This window comes from Mobula hypostoma, chromosome 11, assembly GCF_963921235.1.
Source record: "Mobula hypostoma chromosome 11, sMobHyp1.1, whole genome shotgun sequence".
NCBI lineage: Eukaryota > Metazoa > Chordata > Chondrichthyes > Myliobatiformes > Myliobatidae > Mobula > Mobula hypostoma.
In genome coordinates this window covers 38,784,602-38,798,474 of record NC_086107.1, presented here as the reverse complement: position 1 = coordinate 38,798,474, position 13,873 = coordinate 38,784,602, and the positions used below count along the sequence as shown (strand labels likewise).

Sequence of the window (13,873 nt, the reverse complement as noted above, 5' to 3'; positions counted from 1 at the left end):
GCTCACACAACTTCTTAAAGAGATACTTCCTCTAAAAACAGAACAGTTCCTGCAACTTCATTTCAGATTAAATTACACAAAATCTTTCATCACATCCTGTTCACTAGACTTCCTAACAGTTGAGATTCAACAAGCATCGAACAGCCTTCTCCCTTTGTCTCTGCCTCACAGCCAAGAAGGCTCACCAGTGCCTCTACTTCCTCAGAATACTAGTGAAATTTGGCATGTCCCCTTTGACCCTCATCACATTTAATCGATGCACCATGGAAAGCATCCCGCCTGGGTGCATCATGGCTTGGTGTGGCAACAGCTATGTCCATGACCGCAAAAAACTGCAGAATATTGTGGGCACATCATGGAAACCAGGCTTCCCTCCATTGACTGACTATTCTTCTCGCTACCTCAGTAAAGCAACCAGCATAATTAAAGAATCCACCAGCCAGACATTCTCTCTTCTCCTGCCTCCCATTGGGCAAAAGATAGAAAAATGCCTGAAAAGACTGTTATAGAAATATTGAGTACAATTGGGTGGACTCCTGACTTCACAGTTCATCTAGCTGTGACTTTGCAGCTTACTGTCTACCTACATGGCACTACGCTTTCTCTGCACTGGAACACTTAATTCTGCACTCTGTTATTTTTATCTTATTGTTTCCACAATGCACTGTTGTAATGAATTTTATGCACAGTATGCAGGACAAGATTCTCCACTGTGTCTCGGCACCTGTGAGAAAAATAAACCAATTTATCAATTGAAAGTATAATCACGCACACTTCAATGAGAATTTTCATCTTTAAGCCTTTAAAGGTTGACTATATATCAAAAAAGTATTTTTTGAAACAGTTTGAAATCGTAGTTTGGGAATTAGACATCTAAATGTAGGTTTCCATTTTCAAGTTTATGGTTGTGCACAGACATGGTGAGGTATGGGAACCGCGAGAAGCTTGTTTGAAGCAGCGTCACTGGCAGGTAGGTGCAGACAGCATAATTGTACAACATAGGAGTAGAGCAAAACAAACATACAAAAAAAAACAGGGCAATCAGAAACATATCCATGATTGTGCAAGAGGTGGTTGGTAGTGTTCCTTTGCTGAGGTAGGATTAGGGTTGTGCAAATCAGGTCTTGCACAACCCTAGTTGATGGCTTTAGAAAAGTAGCTGGACTTTCGACTTCTCTACCTTCCTGCCCGATGGTAGCAGTGAGAAGAGACCCATAGAGTGGAGATTCTTGACGCAGTACCTCCTGTAGATGCTGTTATTCTTGGGTAAGGTTGTGCCCACAATCGACTGGGCTGCGTTCACAGTTCTCTGCAGTCTCTTGCAATCCTGTGCATTGGAATTTCAGTACCAGTCCCTGATACAACCAATCTGGATACTTTTAATAGCACGCCCGTAAGGTTCGTTAGAGTATTTGCTGGCACACCAGATCTCTTCAAGGTTCTAAGAAAATAGAGGACCTTGCACACCTTCTTTGTGATTGCATCTATGTGCTGGGTCCAGGACCGGTGATGCTAACACCCGAGAATTTAAAGCTGTTTCATGAGAACTGGCATGTGGTCTCCCAACTTCCCCTACCCGAAGTCAGTGACTAACTCCTTGGTTTTATTAACGCTGGGTGTGAGGTTGTTACTGTGGCACCACTCAACAAAATATTCTACCTGACTCTTGTATGCTACCTTACCACCACCTGGTGACAGTGGTGTCACTGGTGAATTTGGAGGTGGTACTACGGCTGTGCTCAGCCACACTATCATGGATGTAATGAGAGAAGAGTAGGGCGCAAAGCACGCAGCCTTACGGTGCACCTGTTTTGCTGTCAGTCTGTGCTAATTGGCGTTGGCTGGTGGGGAAGACCGCGATCCAGTGGTAGAGGGAGGTACAAGAGGCCCAGGACTTGAAGCTTGATGATAAGTTTAGAGGGGGCGATAATGTTGAATGCCGACCTGTAATCGACGAGTTCTTGTTGTCCAGATGGTACAGAACGGAATGAAGAGCGAGTACAGTAGCACCTTCCGTTAACCAATTGTGACAACAGGCATTTTAAAGGAGGTCCAGGCCATTTCTGAGGCTGGAGTTGATTCATGCCCTAACCAACCTCTCGAAACCCTTCACTACAGTGGACGTAACTGCTACTGGGTAGGAGTCACTGGTCAGGTCACTGTGTTTTTCTTGGGCACCAGTACGATAGATACCCTCGTCAAGCAGGCAGGAGGCTCGGATTACAGACACTGATTGAAGACGTCTTTGAACGCCCTGGTCAGCTAGTTCGACATTGGGTTAGGTACGACACCTAGGCCTGATGCTTTTCGTGGCTTCATTGTTTTCCCTGCATCTCCACCAGTAAGGCAGCAGGTGATAGTAAAGTCCACTGGTATTTCTCTGGAGACTGCTTATATGTGACTCACAGCATTGTGCTGTGTCTAATGCCCCAAGTGTTAGTTGAAATGTATTAACGTTTCATTGTGGGATCATTCCTGATAATATGAACTCGAAGGTAAGTTAATAATATGGTGTTTGTTGTCAGTAAATGGATGTTCACTGGAGCTATTATAAATCATAGGGGGTTCCTAGGTTATGGAAATCTGACTTTACACAAACTTTCCCGTGAAGTTTTGAAGTTAGTAATAAGAATAAGAGTTGAAGTTAGTAATAAGAATAAGAGAATGCTTTGTGGCATTCATTAATAACTGAATGCAGTAGGTATTTCATTAGTCTAATTATGTGTAGTATTCAGATGCTTGTTCAATGAATTGAAAACATATTCCAGTATGTACACTTAGGCTGGCTATATATTGTGGGTTGCTACAGAAAATGGATGTTTCTGATACTATGGAGAATTTAGCTCATAAAAACTTCTCCGTACAGAACCCTTACGTAACCTGGGGGCTACCTGTAAAACACCAGGAGTTGTAGTCTGTTTTGGAATTAACATGTGATGATGCCAGAATTAATGCAAATTTGTCAAAAGATAGATTCCTTGTAAAATTATATATTATTTCTACTGCAGTCCCTACCAGATAAAGATGGACGGAAATGCCTGTTGCTGATAAAAAGCTCTGATAGGAGTTTTGAGATCAGTGCATCTGACAAAAAAAAGAAACAAGAATGGATCCAAGGTAAGGGCTATTTTTTTTCATGCTAAATCTTTGCAGTTGGTTAAGTTAAGTTTACAAATGTCACAACTTGCAAGCCTCATCAACTTCATTCTTCTTCTGGATCATAACTCCGGCCTAGTTCCATTGCAGTTATTCAACCCTCCACTCTGCTGAAGAAGCATTTTTGGGCCAGCTATTCAGAACAATTTTCTGATGAGTTGAGGAGTAGGCAACTATACTTCCTTCCTCTTCTCAGTTGTTTCACTTCATTTTGGTGTCTGCAGGCCAAATATTAATTTACTTGCTCACGTTATTCTGTAGCACTACACTTGACCACTATCTCTCTTTCCTTTCTAAAAACAACCAGCAGCTTGTTGTTCATCCTTGGGGACAGTGGGGGAAGAGCAAAAGCTGAAGGGGAATGGGGGAAGAAAGAGCTTGGGGCATAAGCAGGTGTTAAAAGAGTTGAATAAAAAATGCAAAAGAAATGATCACCATAAAATATGAGATGCACTGAAACAGAAACGTGCAGATAAAACATAACTGAAGAGATAGTGAATTTGCTTAAAAAAAATCTGTAGTATGTAAAGGTGAGCAACTCCAAGGGAGAAAATCTATCCTGGTGGTTTCTTGTATTAGGAAAATAATACTAAAATTCACTTTATTTTGTGAATATTTAATATTTTGCTACAAGAAGAAATTGTCATCCATTGCACAACATAAGAGCTGGCGTTATGAATGAAGTTTGAACATAATGAATAGGATGTGACCATGTGTTTTTTTGGAACTATTCGTTCCGTTCTATGTTGGGTAGAGATGATTTGAGTTACCATGGTTACTTGGTGGTGCTGTGGTTTAGTTGCCATACTCTGAACCACGAGAGCTGGATCCGTAGGTCCAAGTTCAAATCCTGCCCATTGCAGCAGTGGAATTTGAATTTGGTTAATTATTTGGAATTTGGGGGGAAAAAAGAACTAGTCATACTAATGATAACCATGAAAAAAAATTAGCGGGTTCACTAATGGGTCTCTGGGGAGGAAACCTGGCAACATGCAGCAGCTTGTCCTACCAGTGAGTTCAGACTAGACCATTAAATGCTTTCTAAAGTGGAGTCATAAACCACTCAGTTGTACCATGTTGCTTAAATAGAGAAGAAATAAAGCTGGCACTGACCTGGATAGCTATTTGAACACTGTAACATCACTCCAGTCCAGTCAGCCAGCCTTGCAGAGTTCTCAGAAGCATCCAAGTTCAGCCTAGTATTGTGGTTCTCTCAGAATAATAAACACAAAATAATCTGCAGATGCTGGGGTCAACGCAACACTCACAACACGCTGGAGGAACTCAGCAGGTCGGGCAGCATCTGTGGAAAAGATCGGTTGACGTTTCGGGCCGGAACCCTTCGTCAGGACTGTAGGGGGAAGGGGGAGAGGCCCTATAAAGAAGGTGGGAAGGAGAAGGCTGGTAGGTTCCAGGTGAAATAATAATATTTCACCTGGAACCTACCTCAGAATAATATCTAGTAGACATTACAATGCCTGCTAAACCCACCAGAGATCATAATGCATTGGTACAAGGTGGGAGAGTGTAGTTCTTGGCTTCCTTAATATTGATTCCAGGATCCACAAAATCGCATGTTGTCAAGTCAAACAGTGAATGTTAAAAGGGAACAGAATGTACTCTTGGTTACTTCAATATCTATTCCCAATTATGTTTGATACCACCGCCACAGACTTAGCTAAGTCCTGAAGATACAGCTGCCAGACTGGATTCAGGACGGGTCATGTATAAATAAACCTACAGAATGTTAAACCTTGAGGGTCTGTGTTTGGGCGCCAACTTTTGTACACTTACATAAACCCAGAGGCCCAGAGGACCAGATATCATGGTGGTTAAACCAGGTGGGATTGTGAGAATGGAGGATGTAAACAGGCGTCAAAGGAAAATGGCAGGTTAAGTGAATGTGACAGGTGGAATATGATGTGGGAAACATGTAAGTTTATCCACTTTGCATCGCATAGTAGAAAAGCTGGGTATTTTCTGAGTGGTGATAGATTGGGTAGTGTTAGTGCCGTTGTACACAAGTCACTAAAAGACAATATGCAGATGCAGCAAGCTAAGTTTTTTAGTTTTCATTATGATGATACTGACTTTTGGACAAAGCAAGCCGGGCATGGAGTACTGTGTAAAGTTTTGGTCTCCTTATCTAGGAAAGGATATTAACAAGGGAGTACAGTGAAGATTCACTAGGTTGGTTCCAGGAATGGTGGTTTTGTCATATGTGCAAGTGTGGCCAGAATTCAGAAGATTATACATGGCTAAGGAGTTGGCGTAGGAAGGAGGTCATAAGAGTTTGGATCATTGGTCTCTCTTCCAGGGACGGTGGGACCTGTATAGAAGGGGCTGTTTGCACCTGAACTAGAGGGGGACTAATATCCGAGCAGGAAGGTTTGTTAATGCTGCACGGTGGGGTTTAAGCTAGAGTTGCAGGGGGATGGGAACCAGAGTGTCAGAACAGTTAGTGGAGAGGTTGTGGAGGCAGATATTGGTAAGACCTCAGACAAAGTTAGGAATCCAAAGGTTGAGCATGGTGTGACAAGCGTCCTGAGCTGTACATATTTCAATGCAAGAAGTATCGTAGGAAAGGCGGATAATAATGCTGAAGATGAGGTAGCTGGTTTACAAGCAGAGGCAATGTGTAGTGAGGAGAGGCTGTTGATAGGGTAAAATTGCAGTCAACTGGATGAGTTGCAAAGTAAAAAATGGACAGAATCGAAAAGGGTGAATTCAGGACTGAAGTTGTATTTGAATGCATGTAGTATACAGAATAAGGTAGATGAATTTGTAGCACGGTTGCAGATTGGCAGGTATGAAGTTGTTGGCATCACTGAGTCATGGCTGAAAGAAGATTATAGCTCGGAGCTTAATGTTCAAGGATATACACATTGTGTCAAAAGGACAGGCAGGAAGGCATAGGGTGTGATATTCTGTTGGAAAAAATGAAATCAAGTCATTAGAAAAAAGGTGACATAGCATCAGAAGGTGTTGAATCATTGTGGAGAGAGCTAAGGAACTGCAAGGGTAAAAAGTTCCCGATGAGAGTTGTATACAGACCTCCAAACAGTAGTAAGGATGTGGCCTACAAATTACAATTGGAGATGTGTTACAATGGTCATGCGGACTTCAATATTCACGTAGATTGGGGAAATCAGGTTGGTGCTGGATTTCGGGGGGTTGCGGGGGGAAAGGTGGGAGAGATTTCTAGAATGCCTGCGAGAGAGATGGTTTTTTTTAGAGCTGTTCACGGTTGAGCCCACTAGAGGATCAGCTATTCTGCATTGGCTGTTGTGTAATGAACCAGAACTGATTCGAGAGCTTAAGGTACAAGAACCCTCGGGCAAGTGATCATAATATGATCAAATTCACCCTGAAATTTGAGAAGGAGAAGTTAAAGTCAGATGTATCAGTATTACAGTGGAGCGAAGGGAATTACAGAGGCACAAGAGAGGAGTTGGCCAGAAAAAATGGGAAAAGAAAACTGGCTGGTATGACGGCAGAACGGCGATATCTGGAATTTCTGGAGGCAATTCGGAAGGCACAGGATATACACATCCCAAATAGGAAGAAGTTTTCTAAAGGAAAGATGACACAACCGTGGCTGACAAGAGAAGTCAAAACCAACATAAAAGCCAAAGAGAGGGCATGTAATAGAGCAAAAATTAGTGGGAAGTTAGAGGATTGGAAAGCTTATAGAAAGCCACAGAAGGCAACTAAAAAAATCATTAAGAAGGTAAAGATGGAATAAGAAAGTAAACTAGCCACTAATATTAAAGAAGATGCCAAAAATTTCTACAGATACATAAGGTGTAAAGGAGAAGCGTGAGTGGATATCGGACTGCTGGAAAATGACGCTGGACAGGTAGCAATGGGGGACGAAGAAATAGCGGATGAACTGAATAAGTATTTTGCATTAGTGTTCACTGTGGAAGACACTAGAAGTGTGGTGGAAGTTCCAGGTGTCAGGAGGCATGAAGTATATGAAGTTACCGCAATTAGAGAGAAGGTTTTTTGGAAATTGAAAGGTTTGAAGATAGATAAATCACCTGGACTGGATGGTGTTACACTCCAGGGTTCTGAAAGATGGAATTATCTTTCAAGAATCACTATATTCCTGAATGGTTCTGGAAGTCTGGAAAATTGCAAATGTCACTCCACTCTTCAAGAAGGGAAAGGGGCAGGGAAAAAAAGGAAACTACAGACCAGTTAGTTTGACTTCAGTGGTTGGTAAGATGTTAGAGTCAATTATTAAGAATGAGACCTCAGGGTATTTGGAGGCAGATGATAAAATAGACCACAGTCAGCATAGTTTCCTCAAGGGAAAATCTTACCTGACAAATCTGTTGGAATTCTTTGAAGAAATAATAAGCAGGATGGACAAAGGAGAATTGTTTGGTGTTGTGTACTTGGATTTACAGAAGGCCTTTGACAAGGTGCCACACATGAGGCTGCTTAACAAGCTATGTGAGCCCATGGTATTGTAGGAAAGATTCTAGCATGGATAAAGCAGTGGCTGATTGACGGGAGGCAATGAGTGGGAATAAAAGTAGCCTTTTCTGGTTGGCTGCTGGTGACTAATGATGTTCCACAAGGGTCTGTGTTGGGAACAATTCTTTTTCTGTTATATGTCAATGATTTGGATGATGGAATTGATGGCTTTGTAGCAAAGTTTGCAGATGATATGAAGATAGGTGGAGGTGCGGGTATTTTTGAGGAAGTAGAGAGGACTGAGACAAATTAGGAGAATGGGCAAAGAAATAGCAGATGAAAGGAAGTCATGAAGGAATAGCAGGATGTCAGGAAGTGTATGGTCATGCACTTTGGTAGAAGAAATGAAAGGGTTGACTACTAAATGGAGAGAAAATACAAAAAATGATGGGCAAAGGGATTTGGGAATCCTTGTGCAGAATTCCCTAAAGGTTAATTTGCAGGTTGAGTCTGTGGTGAGAAAGACAAATGTAATGTTAGAATTCATTTAAAGAGGATAAGGATGTAATGTTGAGACATTATAAAACACTGGTGAGGCCTCATCTGGAATATTGTGGGCAGTTTTGGACCCTTTATCATAGAAACTGGAGGGAGTTCAAAGGAGGCTCATGAAAATGATTCCAGGATTGAATGGCTTGTTATATAAAGATCGTTTGATCACTCTGGGCCTGTATTCACTAGGATTCATAAGAATGAGGGGGTGACCTTATTGAAACCTATTGAATGGTGAAGGGCCTTGATAGAGTGGATGTGGAGAGGATGTTTCCTATGGTGGGAGTGTCTAAGACTAGAGCATCAGAGACAGAAAAGGCTAAGGGACCAGACAGAATTAGCTTCACCTCCAGCCAATCAGGTTTGATACAGTTACAACATGGCATATACCGGACAATATGGAAGATCATTCAGGTTTATCCAACTTAAACAGTAGAACAAATACACTGTAGCTAATTACCCAATTGTCTACTCTCAATGATCAAGAAGTCAAGGAAGCCATTATTGAGCTATGCACCAGTGCCCAGTTTAGGTTTCTCTCTCATGAGTCCTGATGAAGGGTCTTGGTCCAAATAGCAACTCTTTATTCATCTCTATAGATGCTGCCTGGCATGCTGAGTTCCTGCAGCATTTTGTGTGTGTTCGTCTGAATTGCCAGCATTTGCAGAGTCTCTTGTGTTTATGTTGCCTGACTACCACGTTCTCAAGGGTAAATAAGAATGAACAATAAATGCAGGTCTTGCCGTGATGTCCAGATCCCAATAATGAATAAAATGAAACCTAAGAAAAGGCCATCTCCAACGGGATCCCACCACCAGGCATATCTTTTCCTCCCTCCCACTTTCTTTCCACAGGGATCACTCCCTATGACTCCTCTATCCACTGATCTCCTTCCTGACACTTAGCTTTGCAAGCAGAACAAATGTTACACCTGCCCCTACACCTCCTCCCTCACTAGCATTCAGGGCCCCAAACAGTCCTTCCAGGTGAGGTGACACTTCACCTGTGATTCTATTAGGGTCATCTACTGTATCCGGTGCTCCCGGTGTGGCCTCCTGTATATTGGTGAGATCCAACTTAGATTAGGAGTACTTTGCCAAGCACCTATGCTCTGTCTGCCAGAAACAGAGGGATCTCCCAGTGGCTACCCACTTAAATTTCACTTCCAATTCCTATTCCCATTCCGACATGTCAGTCATGGCTTCCTCTACTTGGATAAGGCCACACTTAGGTTGGAGGAACAACACCTTATGTTCTGTTTGGGTAGCCTCCAACATGGTGGCATGAACATCGATTTCTCAAACTTCCAGTAGTGCCTCCCCCCAGCCCCCCTTCCCCATTTCCCATCGTTTCAATAAGGTGACCACGTGGGATCTTGATGTCAATAGACTTAACTGCTTCATGTTCGGTCTGTTATTGGCTATTAAATTTCTATGCACTGCCCCTAACCTTATTCACCAAATACACACTCCAAACTCACTTTGAACTGCTGCATATTTTCTGTTTTTATGATCCTTTCTGTTCCTGAGCTGACTAGTTATTGACTAAATTGACAGGAAAGGTACATGAATGGTAGGAGTATGGAGGGATACGGTCCCGGTGCAGGTCAATGGGAATAGACAGTTTAAATTGTTTGACATGGACTAGATGGGCCAAATGGCCTGTTTCTGTGCTGTACTTTTCTATGACTATGAATTGTAAAAAGAAATCCAGTTAATATTTGTTCCCTTAGGTTAATAGACTTTAGTAGCACCAGTACTAACTTGGTCCTCAAGGACACAACCTTTTATGCTAGTATGGTATCATACGGTATTTAAAGAGCTATAAACTCCATTCTGGGAATACATTTTCAAGCAATGGATATCTGTTGATTGTATGGTTTCTACACTCTGATCATGCATATTTGCCTTGGGGATTGGCATATAATGTAAGACTAATTTATGGAGATGAGGACCAGGCAGTGGAGGCTTTGAGGTTTTTTTAATATATATAATCCCTGCTATATCCAGCCTTGTCTTCTCTTTCTGACCTTGTGAATAGCTATTCAAACAACCATCAACCTACTGAAGGGTGAAAAGCTTCCTCCACACATAGAAGGTCGTCAGAAACGGCGAGAGCTGCGGCAGAAACAACAAGCAGAGCAGGAAGAGATAGCACAGAGAATGAAAGAACTGCAGCTAGCAAATGAAGACAAGCAACAAGAGTTGGAAAAAATGCGTAAGGTAAGAACAACTTGATCCAAGCCATTGTCAGATGAGGATTCACAGTGGTGCTAGAAAAGTTTGTGAACCCTGTAGAATTTTCTCTATTTCTGCATAAGTATGACCTAAAATGTGATCAGATCTTCATGCAAGTCCTAAACCTAGAAAAAGAGAACCCAATTAAATAAATAACACAAAAACACTATACTAATTCATTTATTTATTGAGAAAAATTATCCAATATTACATGTATTTGTTGGAAAAACATATGTGAACCTTTGCTTTCAGTAACTGATGTGACCCCCTTGTACAGGAATAACTTCAACCAAGCATTTCCGGTAACTGTTGATCAGTCCCGCTCATTGGCTTGGAGGAATTTTAGACTATTCCTCCTTACAAAACTGCTTCATCTCTGGGATGTCAGTGGACTTCCTTGCATGAACTGCTTGCTTCAGGTCCTTCCACAACATTTCTAAAGGATTAAAGTCACCATTCCAAAACACAAATGTTCTTCTTTTTAAACCATTCTGTTGTTGATTTACTCTTGTCTTTTGGATCATTGTCTTGTTGCATTATCCAACTTCTGTTAAGATTCAGATGAAGGATTGCTACCCTGACATTCTCCTGTAAGATGTCTTGATACAATTTTGAATTCATTGCTCCCTCAACAATTGCAAGCTGTCCAGGTCCTGGGGCAGCAAAGCAGCCCCAAACCATGATGCTCCCTCCACCATGCTTCACAGTTGAGATGAGGTATTGGTGTTGGTGTGTAGTGCTCTTCTTCCTCCAACCACTTCTGCTAAGAAGTTAAACTTTTGCCTTATCTGGTCAAAGAGCATTGTCCCAGAAGTGTTGTAGAATATCCAGGTGGTATTTTGCAAACTTGAGATGTGCAGCAATGTTGTTGTTTTTTTTTTGGAGAGCAGTGGTTTCATTCGTGGTGCCTTTCCATGAATACCATTCTTGTTCAGTAGTTTTCCTATAGTAGACATATGAACAGAGACCTTAGCAAGTTCTAGAGATATCTGCAGTTCTTTTGCTGTTACCCTTGGGTTCTTTTTCACCTCCTTCAGCATTGCCCGTTGTGCTCTTGGTGTGATCTTTGCAGGATGCCCACTCCTAGGAAGAGTAACAATAGTACTGAGTTTCCTCCATTTGTAGACAATTTCTGTAACTGCAGACTGATGAACATTTAGGTCTTTAGAAATGCTTCTGAGCCTTTTCCAGCTTCATTCATCTCTACAATTCTTCTAAAGTCCTCTGAAAGTTGTTTTGATCGAGGCGTGATGCACATAAACAGATCTTTCTTGAGAAGAGCAGGTTCTCTCAGTTAGCTGACTTTGTGTGCTTTTTTATAGGGCAGAATTTATAAGGTCTACAACCCACACCTCCAAGTTCATCTCATTGATTGGAACACCTGACACCAAATAGCTTTTGTAGAAGGCATTACCCCAGAGGATCACATACTTTTCCCAACAGATTCACCACTATCTGCGAAAAGCAGTTCCTCCTCATCTCCGTCCTAAATCTGCTCCCCTGAATCTTGAAGCTATGTCCCCTAGTTCTAGTCTCGCCCATGGAAACAACTTTTCTGCCTCTGTTTTATGTGTCCCTTTCATAATTTTTATATGTCTCTCCTCTCATTCTTCCCATATGTGAGGACAAAACAGATGCAGAACTCTTGTGACATTTCTTCACTCTCTCATTGGAAGCTGGGAGGTTCATTCTGATAACTCTCAAGCAGCTAATTGGTTTGTTTTTCCCATAAGCCAGATCCTTTTCTTTCATCTTGAAAAGCAAGTGATAAATCAGTTTTTAGATGGGTTTGAGAATATGTGATTTAAAAATGCACGGAGAATCAGAATGGTAGAACTGCCTTCACTGATTTCTTTGTGTCCTCTTTAATTTTAATCACTTAAAATTCTGTGAGTTGTTTTCAAACATGAATGTGTTGCAAGACTTTGTTACTAACATCAGTCATAGCTCTCTAATGCACATGAAATATTCTTTTCAGGCGTAGCATGCCTTTTAAAATTTATTTCTTCCCAACTTGAATTCTCCATCCATGGCCTCCTCCACTGTCAGGCTGAGGCTGCAGTTAGGTTGGAGGAACAACACTTTATATTCTTTTTGGGTCGCCTTCAACTTGATGGCATGAACTTCGATTTCTAAAGCTTCTAGTAACGCCCCCTCCCTCCCTTTACCATTTCCCATCCCCTTGTCCCTCTCTCAGGTTATCTCCTTTGCGCTCATCACCTCCCTCTGGTGCTCCCCCCACCCTATTTTCTCCCTTCTGTGGCCTTCTGTCTCTTTCACCAATCAACTTCCTAGCTCTTTTCTTCATATAACCATATAACAATTACAGCACGGAGTCAGGCTATCTCGGCCCTTCTAGTCCGTGCCGAACTCTTACTCTCACCTAGTCCCACCGACCTGCACTCAGCCCATAACCCTCCATTCCTTTCCTGTCCATATATCTATCCAATTTAACTTTAAACGACACCATCGAACCTGCCTTAACCACTTCTGCTGGAAGCTCGTTCCACACAGCTACCATTCTCTGAGTAAAGAAGTTCCCCCTCATGTTACCCCTAAACTTCTGTCCTTTAACTCTCAACTCATGTCCTCTTGTTTGAATCTTCCCCACTCTCAATGGAAAAAGCCCATCCACATCAACTCTATCAATCCCCTTCATAATTTTAAACACCTCTATCACATCCCCCCTCAACCTTCTACGCTCCAAAGAATAAAGACCTAACTTGTTCAACCTTTCTCTGTAACCTAGGAGATGAAACCCAGGCAACATTTTAGTAAACCTCCTCTGTACTCTCTCAATTTTATTGACATCTTTCCTATAATTCGGTGACCAGAACTGTACACAATACTCCAAATTTGGCCTTACCAATGCCTTATACAATTTAAACATTACATCTCAACTCCTATACTCAATGCTCTGATTAATAAAGGCCAGCATTCCCCTCCCCTCCAAGTTTCACCTTTCGCCTGGTATTTCTTCCACCCCCCCCTCATAAAAAGGGTTATGTGTAGGATTCTTCCCCCCCCGCCCCCAATCCCTTTTCTCCCCCTTTACACGGGCTGGAATATATTAGATGCATTTTAGTATTTACTCCTGAATACTAAATCCACTAGCTTCACAGAGAAACAGGCAAACTTGGTGAATACACAGATATTTTGATAGAAATTGTGCTTTTTTAAAAAACATATACAGTAAGATGTTGTGCCAGTTATAGTTTGCAAAATCAATAGAGGGAGAGATACTACACATCTCAGGATTTAGGGCTCCTCAGAGGTAATTGTGCATTTTGGATAGGAACAGGTAAAAAGAGGGTAGTTGGGAAATTAGGCTGAGGGAGGGGAAACAGTTGTGACAGAGACTCATTGCTTTCTTAAAGGATGTCACTGATCACTCTGTTGATAGTGTGAAGAAACTAAAGAGAATAAGTTACTTTTCTAAAGGAGAAGTAGACAGAAAATGAGAAGTGCCGTCTTCCTGTTTCATTTTTGGACTTCTTGAAAGG

General features: G+C 41.8%; 1 protein-coding gene across 2 annotated transcripts in view; it reads left to right on the top strand.

Moving 5' to 3' along the window:
* The window catches only part of LOC134353662 (switch-associated protein 70-like), a 154,688-nt gene that overhangs the window by 104,608 nt on the left and 36,207 nt on the right, over positions 1-13,873 (top strand). For both annotated transcript variants that reach the window (XM_063061853.1, XM_063061852.1), the window contains exons 6-7: positions 3,009-3,117; positions 10,174-10,355. In XM_063061853.1, the coding sequence (XP_062917923.1) occupies positions 3,009-3,117; positions 10,174-10,355 (291 nt within the window). The remainder of the gene's footprint in view (positions 1-3,008; positions 3,118-10,173; positions 10,356-13,873) is intronic.